At 50.3% G+C, this 10,186-nt stretch overlaps 1 protein-coding gene across 1 annotated transcript in view; it reads right to left on the bottom strand.

The window, feature by feature from the left end:
* Window positions 1-8,901, bottom strand: part of ppp2r5b (protein phosphatase 2, regulatory subunit B', beta) — a 15,885-nt gene extending 6,984 nt beyond the window's left edge. The window contains exons 1-6 of the mRNA XM_084691663.1: window positions 7,574-8,901; window positions 2,303-2,499; window positions 1,549-1,650; window positions 1,364-1,456; window positions 623-753; window positions 461-520 (exon numbers count right to left, since the gene is read on the bottom strand). Coding sequence (XP_084547789.1) covers window positions 461-520; window positions 623-753; window positions 1,364-1,456; window positions 1,549-1,650; window positions 2,303-2,499; window positions 7,574-7,766 — 776 coding nt within the window. The 5' untranslated portion in view covers window positions 7,767-8,901. The remainder of the gene's footprint in view (window positions 1-460; window positions 521-622; window positions 754-1,363; window positions 1,457-1,548; window positions 1,651-2,302; window positions 2,500-7,573) is intronic.
* Between the last annotated feature and the right edge of the window lie 1,285 nt (window positions 8,902-10,186).

Raw genomic sequence — 10,186 nt, 5'->3', positions numbered from 1 at the left:
TCCTCTCCTCTACTCTACTCTACTCTACTCTACTCTACTCTACTCTACTCTACTCTACTCTACTCTACTCTACTCTACTCTCCTCTCCTCTCCTCTCCTCTCCTCCCTCCCTCCCTCCCTCCCTCCCTCCCTCCCTCCCTCCCTCCCTCCCTCCCTCCCTCCCTCCCTCCCTCCCTCCCTCCCTCCCTCCCTCCCTCCCTCCCTATGAAACAAACCTCTTTTTTACAGTGTTTGTGAGGGATCCATGTGTGTTTCATGATCTGGGGTTTGGAGTGTGTGTGTGTGTGTCTTCATCAGTCCTCAGGCTTTAGTTCAACAGGTTACCAGCTGCTGGCTTCTCCTCTTCCCACAGTTCAAATCCCACCTGCTGCACAGCAGTCTGCGTACCATGCCCTGGGTTTGTGTATGTGTGTGTGTGTGTGTGTGTGTGTGTGTGTGTGTGTGTGTGTGTGTGACCCACCTGCCCAGAATCTCCAGCAGCTCAGCAACTCCGTTGAAATGCTCAGTTTCATAGATGAACCTGCAGAAACACACACACACACAGTCAAACCACACACAGTTGGGGCTCTTGTAAGTAGCTGTGTATGTTGTGTGTGTATCTACGTGTCTGTGTGTGTGCTACCTGAGGAAGATGTTGTTGATCTGTTTGCGGATGTACGCCCGGAGTCCCAGCAACTTTCCGTAGACACGATGCAGGATGGTCTTCAGGTATTCTCTCTCTCGAGGGTCCTCACTGTCAAACAGTTCCAGAAGCTACACACACAGTAAGACATGTACATTGCATTTACATTTAGTCATTTAGTCTCTTATCCAGAGCGACTTACAGTAAGTACAGGGACATTCCTGGCAAGTAGGGTGAAGTGCCTTGCCCAAGGACACAACGTCATTTGGCACAGCTGGAAATCGAACTGGCAACCTTCTGATTACTAGCCCGATTCCCTAACCGCTCAGCCACCTGACTCCCTCATTTACTGAAAAAGTAACATAAATATCACTGTCTCTAAGACACACACACATGGTCAGACACACACAGTCTCTAAATCACACGCGATGTCTAACACACGCACACACAGTCGGTAACACACACAGTCTGTAACACACACACTCACAGTCTGTAACACACACAGTCTGTAACACACACACTCACAGTCTGTAACACACACAGTCTGTAACACACACACTCACAGTCTGTAACACACACAGTATGTAACACACACACACAGTATGTAACACACACACACAGTCTGTAACACACACACACACAGTCTGTAACACAAACACTCACAGTCTGTAACACACACAGTCTGTAACACACACACACAGTCTGTAACACACACACACACAGTCTGTAACACACACACACCTGCAGGACGAACTTCTGGTCGACATAGCGTTTGGCCATGGAGGGCTGGAAGTCTGGGCTCTCCAGAAAACGCAGAAAGAACTCATACACCAGCTGTGGACCCACACATGTTACAGTGTTAGTGTGTGCGTGTGTGTGGTGTGTGTGTGTGTGTGTGTGTGTGGTGTGTGTGTGTGTGTGTGTACCTGCAGGTGAGGCCAGGAGGCCTCCAAAGTTGGTTCATCCTCTTCAGGGTCAAACTCTGGGTTCTCACTGGGAGGCAGAGTCCTGAAGATGTTCACAGAGATCTGGAGGAGGGGGGAGGGGGAGGTGTGGAAGATAGCAAGGGAGTTTAGAACCGTCTATTTAACATGCTTTCCACCAGCTCTACCTCTCATCCCCCCTCCTCCCATCTCCCCTTCCTCCTCCTCCCCCCTCCTCCCCCTCCTCCTCCCCTCTCCTCCCCTCTCCTCCCCCCTCCTCCTCTCCTCCCCTCTCCTCCCCCCTCCTCCCCTCTCCTCCCCTCTCCTCCCCCCTCCTCCCCTCTCCTCTCCTCCCCTCTCCTCTCCTCCCCCCTCCTCCCCTCTCCTCCCCTCTCCTCCCCCCTCCTCCCCTCTCCTCTCCTCTCCTCCCCTCTCCTCCCCCCTCCTCCCCTCCCCTCCCCTCTCCTCCCCCCTCCTCCCCTCTCCTCCCCTCTCCTCCCCCCTCCTCCCCTCTCCTCTCCTCCCCTCTCCTCTCCTCTCCTCCCCCCTCCTCCCCTCTCCTCCCCTCTCCTCCCCTCTCCTCCCCCCTCCTCCCCTCTCCTCCCCTCTCCTCTCCTCCCCCCTCCTCCCTCTCCTCCCCTCTCCCTCCCCCCTCCTCCTCTCCTCCCCTCTCCTCCCCCCTCCTCCCCCCTCCTCCCCTCTCCTCCCCTCTCCTCCCCTCTCCTCCCCCCTCCTCCCCTCTCCTCCCCCTCCTCACCATCTTGATGGCCTCTGGGTAGAGGGGCTCTATGAGGACTCCCCTGCTGGTGGCCATGCTCTCCACCAGTTCGTTGAGCGCCGCCCTCTTGATCTCCTTCCCCTTCAGGTCGGCCACACAGTCCAGGAAGTCAAACAGCACGCAGCACTGCTGCAGCTTCTTACAGAACAGGTCATGGAGCTCTGCTACTGGTGCGTCTGGGGGAGGGAGGGAGGGAGGGAGGGAGGGAGGGAGGGAGGGAGGGAGGGAGGGAGGGAGGGAGGGAGGGAGGGAGGGAGGGAGGGAGGGAGGGAGGGAGGGAGGGAGGAGAAGAGGGGAAGAGGGGAAGAGTGGAAGAGAGCGGAGGGAGGAGACAGGTTAGTCACAGCACCGCTGTAGCATCTTACAAATCATAGATTAAGAATATCTCACCTTCAGATTCCTTATCATAAACTACAGTACCCTACAGTAAACTACAGTAAACTACAGTAAACTACAGTAAACTACAGTAAACTACAGTAAACTTTACTGATCTACACTGTCTCCAGGCAACTGGTACAGACATAAGTAACTGCATCAGCTTATAACAAACATATGTTCTATCTGTCACACATACACACACACCTACACGCACACACAAACACACCTACACACCCATGATTAGTCTGAGGGGTTTAACCCGTATTAACTTCAAGGTGTGAGGCTCCGGGGGGGGGGGGGGGGGGGTCTGGCACCAGGCCCCTTCAGCCCAGAGACCCTCACCTCTCCTAGGCACAACACGACCATCTGCTCTCTCTCCTCAACCCTGCTACTCACCGGACTCTCACACGTCCACTCTCTTCATCTCTCCCTCTCTCTCTCTCTCTCTCTCTGTCTCTCTCTCTCTCTCTGTCTCTCTCTCGATGTCTCTCTCTCTCTTTTTATGTCTCTCTCTCTCTCTCTGTCTCTCTCTCGATGTCTGTCTCTCGATGTCTCTCTCTCTCTCTTTTTATGTCTCTCTCTCTCTCTGTGTCTCTCTCTCTCTCTGCACCTCTCTCCATCCCTCCCCTTCCTGCCACTTCCTCCCCTCCTCTCCTCCTCTCCTCCTCTGCTCCCTCCCTCCTCTCCTCTCCTCTCCTCCTCTCCTCCTCTCCTCCTCTCCTCTCCTCCCTCCTCTCCTCTCCTCTCCTCTCCTCTCCTCTCCACTCCTCTCCTCCCTCCTATAGGAGCACACAGGTCATGACTGACAGAGAGACAGAAAGAGAGAGAGAGAGAGAGAGAGAGAGAGAGAAGGTGAGAGGGTGAAAGAGAAGGATGTGAGATTGATAGGTGAAAAGAAGAGCGAGGGGTGAGGGAAAGAACAAGAGGGAGAAGCAGCACCATTATCAACAAATATGCACACACACTCACACATATGCACACACACTCACACATGTGCACACAAATGCACACATGCGCACGTACAGCTAAAAATAGCCCATACGAAGGAGACAAATCTGAAGAGAGACAAAGATTGAGTATGGGGGAAAACAAGAGGGAGAGAGAGAGAGAGAGAGAGAGAGAGAGAGAGAGAGAGAGAGAGAGAGGGGAGGGAGAAGGAGAAAGGGAGGGGCTGGTTGAAAAGATGACATCATTCCACTATGTTGCTCTCTCTCCTCCCTCCATCCGTCCCTCCCTCCTATTCTCTCTGGGTATCCCTTCTCTCTCCCTCCTCCTCCCTTCTCTCTCCCTCCTCCTCCCTTCTCTCTCCCTCCTCCTCCCTTCTCTCTCCCTCCTCCTCCCTCCTCTCTCCCTCCACCTCCCTTCTTTCTCCCTCCTCCTCCCTTCTCTCCTCCCTCCTCCTCCCTTCTCTCCTCCCTCCTCCTCCCTTTTCTCCCCCCTCCTCCTCCCTCCTCTCTCCCTCCTCCTCCCTCCTCAGTCTCTTAGTGATTTTCTTAAATGAGCAAGTACAGCTGTGCTCTTTAAATAACACACACACACCACCAACACACACACACAGTGTCGCAGTGACAAGAAAAAGTAAGCAACAGAAGGGAATATAACCACACACACACACACAGTTTATATATAGAGAGAGAGAGAGCGAGAGAGAGAGAGGGAGACAGAGAGAGGAGGAAGAGGAAGAGAGAGAGATAGAAAGGGAGGGAGAGAGAGAAAGACAGATGGAGACAGAGAGAGAGGGAGAGAGTAAGAGGGAGGGACAGAGTTAGGAATAGCCTCTTTAGGGATGTGAGTTGAAATTATCTGAATAATCTTAATTTTACAGGTTAAGTACAAATACTCCTGTCCATACTTCTCTCCATATTTTTTCTCTTTTCTCTCTCTCCACTTTATCCTTCTCTCTCTCTGCATCAGTCTTTGCTCAATGTCAGGTACGCACAATTGTAGAAATTGTATCCTCTCTTCCTCCCTTCCTCTCCCCCTCCCTTCCTCTCCTCCTCCCTTCCTCTCCTCCTCCCTTCCTCTCCCCCTCCCTTCCTCTCCCCCTCCCTTCCTCTCCTCCTCCCTTCCTCTCCTCCTCCCTTCCTCTCCCTCTCTCTCCCTCTCCTCACTCCATCCCTCTCTCTCTGTCTCCCACTATTGATCACCCAGAGTAGGGCTGGGAGAAAGAGGAGCCAGTTATATGTGTAATACTATACCATCCTGTCCAGCTGGTCACTTACTCACACACACACTTCCAGCCACACACACAGACACACACACACACACACTTCCAGACACACACACTGTCACACACGCACACTGTAACACACACACACACACACAGACAGTTGAGGGTTTTGTATGATACAGATCTGAGATGATAGTGTGTTTTCCTCTGATACGCACAGGCAATAACACGAAAACACACAAACACAAAGGCAAAAACACACACAGTTAAATCAAATTTTAGATTTACTTGGTGATAAATGGTACTTGGGGTAAGAGAAAGGAGAACCTAAATATTATGCTCAATGTAACATTACAAAACACACTCATAATGTATCATGAGCCATCATGTGAGTAGGTCTTTGATTACTTATTTTCCATGTCAACATCAACATCTATTTGTGTGTGTATGCTTGCGTGTGTGCACGAGTGAGTGTGTGTGTGTGTGTGTGTCTGTGTGGAAAGCAGGTCAGTCATGGGACAGAATGTGGTCTGTCATAGGGAGCTCCTCTAGACTGCTCTGCAATCTAAACAGGAACTGTACCACACACACAGAGTCAGACACACACACGCACACACACAGGAGGTGGGGGGAGGAGGGGGGAAAGGGGGAGGAAGGAGGGGGGGAGGAGGGAGGAGCTTTTGCTCCCTATTGTTTTGTTATGTGTCAAAATAAAATGAATAGTTTCCCTCTCAGACACACACGCACGCACACATTCATACATTGACACACACACACAGTATGGAAACACACACACACACACACAGCCGTGAGATAGAAAGGTGTGCTGTTAAAATACAGACTGAGTGAACAGACCAGCTGATCATGTGACCTAGGCCGTGTTAGCCTCCTAGCACCAGCGCAGAGACCCATGACCAGGGAGCACGGCTGATGCTGTAGCCCCGGGGGGCAGCCTCAAAGCTTGGGAGGATCACTAGGCTAACTGGGGGTGGAGGAGGTGGTGGTGGTGGTGTTTGTGTGTACACATGTGTCTGTGTGTATGTGTGTGTGTGTGTGTGTGTGTGTGCAGGAGAAAAGTAATGGTAGACTATCTCTTTCAAACAGGAACACAATGTCCATATTGGTGTGTGTGTGTGTGTATGTGTGTGTCTGTGTGTGTGTGTGTGTGTGTGTGTGTGTTTGTGTGTGTCTGTTTGTGTGTGTGTGTGTGTGTGTGTGTGTGTCTGTTTGTGTCTGTGTGTGTTTGCATAGACTTTAGACCCTACAGCCAAGTAGCACTATCATTAACTGGACACTGCATTTTACACATGACCTTCGATCCACACTCATTGATTGGTTGGCCATCACCACTCCTGCTATCCTATTGGATGATGAAAGTCAGGACCAGCCTATTGCCTACAGAAGCTTCTCCAAGGACATATCAATTTACAAACACACACCCCGCCTTACACACACATACAAACACACACACACACACACCAAGTAAACTCTGACTGTGTGAGGGTAGGACAGGAAGTCACTGGTGGATACGGTCACATGACAGGAAGTGAGGAAAGTTACACTGTCACCACCACGATCACACATGATGAACATCAAACAGGTACCGGGCTGAACACTACAAGGACTCTCCAAACCCTTGTGTTCCAGACAGAATCCCCACTCAGGATTCAAATCCTGTGCTTCAAAACTATTCATCCTCACGTCAAACGTGCATTTTGGATATAGATTGTTTGTGTGTAGTAAATCTAAACTAAACGGTATCTATAAAGAGAATGTTCTAGCTTGTGCCAGGTTGTGATCTTGGATGGGAGCTGGTCCCAGACTGGACCCAGATGATGAAGAGAAGGAGAGGAGAGAAGGATGTGGAGGAGAGAGAAGGAGAGAACAGAAGAGAGAAGGCCAGAAGGAGAGAACACATAAGGAGAGAGGAGAGGAGAGAAGGAGAGGAGAGAAGCAGCACTGGCAGGGTGGGGGTCTTGCCATCCTGACATGCGGCTCAGTAACTTTGCGTCCTGTTCTGTTCTTTGTGTTTATTTCTTTAGTCCAACTGAGAGGACATACGAGGTTTCTAAAGATGCCACACCCACGTGAACCACCTCAGGAACAGCCTGGTCATTCTACTTAGCTTATTAAGTTATAGATGCATAACCATCACAAACAAGAAAAACGATGTGGTGATGTTCATTTTCCTTTAAATATGTTTGTAAAACCAAAGACCAAAGCCTTGGGCTATGGGAAATGTAAACATTCTTAAAACGTTTTATTTCCCAGAGGTCTCAAGAGGTTTGTATCACTTTCAAGCTGGTCTCTTTACCCTGTGTGGTGGTTGAGATGTGGATTGTTTCAACAGAGAAGGAACTGGTTGAATCCCTCCATCTGCTCTCATCTGAACAGAATCATCTTACAGCCATGAGTCCTGGAGGCTAGTTTGAACTGCACACACTGATGACAGGCTGGAGTTCTATGGAGAATAGAACTAGAACTAGACTAACACAAGGTTCCATCAGAACCTCAAAGTTCCAGACAAAACCCTCTCGTTCCAGCACGTTCAGACTCTGTTTGGAACCTTCGAAGGGTCTACATGGAACACTTCAAACCTGAAAATAGTTATACGTAGTTCTAAGGGTTCAGAGAGGAAATAGGATTGTAGTTAAGGGGATTCTGTATGGATTTGTCATAGTAGGTAAACACAGATGACTCACCTTTGAGTAACGGCAGCGGCGTCAACTCCACCTGCGAACTCTGGTACCGGAACTGAGATGAGCTGTGGGACCGCCTCTGCCGGGCCCTGCGCATCGACCGCCGGGGAAAGCCATCCACCTTTTCCGCTGACGGCACCGAGAAACCGGTTGTCGGCGACGATGGGCTGGTCGGCGGTAACTTGGTCGTCTCCATGGCTGCGGCTAAGCGGAGCTGCGTGTCGTTAACGACCGGTGTGTGTGGGGAGAGGATGCTGGCTGCAAGATAGCGGAAGGAAACTGGGAGCGGTTGTCTTTTAATAACCCTATCAGAGTTGATACGTTAACGTTTGAACAAAACGGATCAAATAAAGGGATGAAGCGAGGGATGACAGGGGACAGGAGGAGGGAGGAGAGAGGTGGAGAGGATGGAGGGAGATGTGCACAGATGGAGGGGAAGAATGAGGAGGGATGTGTTAAGAGAGCTGTATGGGGAGCCTGAATCGGTGTCCAATTCGTTCCGCAAATTCCAAATCGTCACTTCAAACCGGAGAAAAAACGGAGGCTTGTTGTTGAAACCGCAACATCCTTCATTCACACAATGCTCTATAACACGTATTTTCCCCGCGAGCAGGTGAATCACGGGTTTTCATATAGGCCTTCCTCTGTATCGTGGACGATTTGCCGTATTGGCGTCATAGGCTAGCTAAGTCATCGGCCTAAATTAGATATTTATTTATATATTTAACGGCTGTATGGATGGATCCTTATGTAAAAATCAAACCGCACCGAATGAGTCTTCCTCAAACTCAACTTAAAGACGTATTTTCCGTTAGGAGAAGGTTGAAACGGTTCCCAGACAGTTCGTCTGATTGTTTGTCCTCATTGATTAGCTTGATGAATAAATCAGAGATTGATTAGCTGTATCGACGAGATCAGAAAATCAGCAGGCAGATTCCATCTTGGCTGCCGCATCCATGTCCTCCTCGGTTAACGGTCCGCGTTAGTCCTCGCGGTGGTCGTCCGCCCCTGCCGTTTCAGGCCGTTATTGTAATCCTTGTTGGGCGGTGATAAGGGACTCAAACGTGCCTACATGTGCGAATCCACATCGCAACCGCTGCAACACCGATCCCTGGGTCTCTCCCTTTCCCGGTAGGCTACCGGTTGGAAGAGAAAAAAATACAAGGGAAAAAAAACACCTCCGCAATGTCACACGGGAAGTCTTTATTCCCGTACTGTCTGTCGGTGTGTCTGCGCGCCCCTCCTGTATTTATCACGGTAACGGATTCACTCTCTTCCCTAGCTGCCTTGGTGTGTCTCGGCTGCGCTCGCGGTCTTGGTGGTGCAACAAGACATACACACTGCGGATGACGCTCGCCTGCTCGGCAGTTTATTTATTTATTTTTCTTTATTTATGTGCCCCCGGTATATTTACGCTGGATATGACTCGGTTTTAGCGTTACCGTTGGACCGTTAACGCGCCCCACCCCTCTCACTCCATCATTGTTACAATGAAGGGCAGAAATACTTGAGCCAAACAGTCGACCTCTTCCATGTCTTTGCAAGCGTCTGATGAATATACTGTTTGTATGTCGGTTCTGTCTGTATCTCTCCTCCCACCTTCCTACTTTACCCCGATTCCACCCGCCTCCTTGTGCGCGTGTCTGTGCACCGTTAGTGGTCGCGGGGTTTGGGTCTCGAGCCTCTCACCATTGTTCGCTCAACTGATGCACTTGCTCTGATCCCCTTCCACGCGCTCTCCACGCGCGCACTCTCTCTCTCTCCCGAAGGCAAAGCCGTCCCCCTCGCTCATCCACACCTGTCCCAGTGACTGTAAGCTTTGTTTACTACCTGGACTATAAGGGGCTTTTCATCGGTATGTTCTCATTGTGCTTACGGTTCTCAAGCAATGGTTTCGTAATGCAGCGCGCCACTCTCTCCTTCTCTTCCTTATCCCCCCTCCCATCCTCTTCCTCGTGCCTGTTGTCCTTTCCTCCACCACCTCTCTTACAGATTCAACGGTAGCACACGTGAGCTCAGCTGGTGCCCGTTAGGTAAACACCGTCACCGGGGATAGAGCTCAGCTGCCGGTGACGGGAGAGCGCGCAAGTGACGGGTCTGGTCAGTTGGCTCGTCACCGCTGGATGATGCAGGTGGGTGGGTTCAAGATGTACCTGGTCAATAACAGCTCTCTGCATGGTTATCACACACACACACACATTTCTAATCAATACAAGGTTATCTATCAGACAATGCCTAGACTTGTTTGCGCTGGAGCATGTGAGAGATATGGCATTGTGTTGAGTAAAGTAAACAGAACATACCAACATCTTGAACCACATCTTAAACAACAACAACAACAGCCTGTATCTTTAGACAGCTGAAATACAGGAACTATACAGCCTGTATCTTTAGACAGCTGAAATACAGGAACTATACAGCCTGTATCTTAAGACAGCTGAAATACAGGAACTATACAGCCTGTATCTTAAGACAGCTGAAATACAGGAACTATACAGCCTGTATCTTAAGACAGCTGAAATACAGGAACTATACAGTCTGTATCTTAAGACAGCTGAAATACAGGAACTATACAGCCTGTATCTTAAGACAGCTGAAATACAGGAACTATACAGC

Source organism: Hypomesus nipponensis, chromosome 25 (assembly GCF_054491055.1).
Source record: "Hypomesus nipponensis isolate SF chromosome 25, ASM5449105v1, whole genome shotgun sequence".
Classification (NCBI taxonomy): domain Eukaryota; kingdom Metazoa; phylum Chordata; class Actinopteri; order Osmeriformes; family Osmeridae; genus Hypomesus; species Hypomesus nipponensis.
The sequence above is the reverse complement of the archived record's forward strand: the minus strand, read 5'-3'. Positions and strand labels throughout refer to the sequence as shown.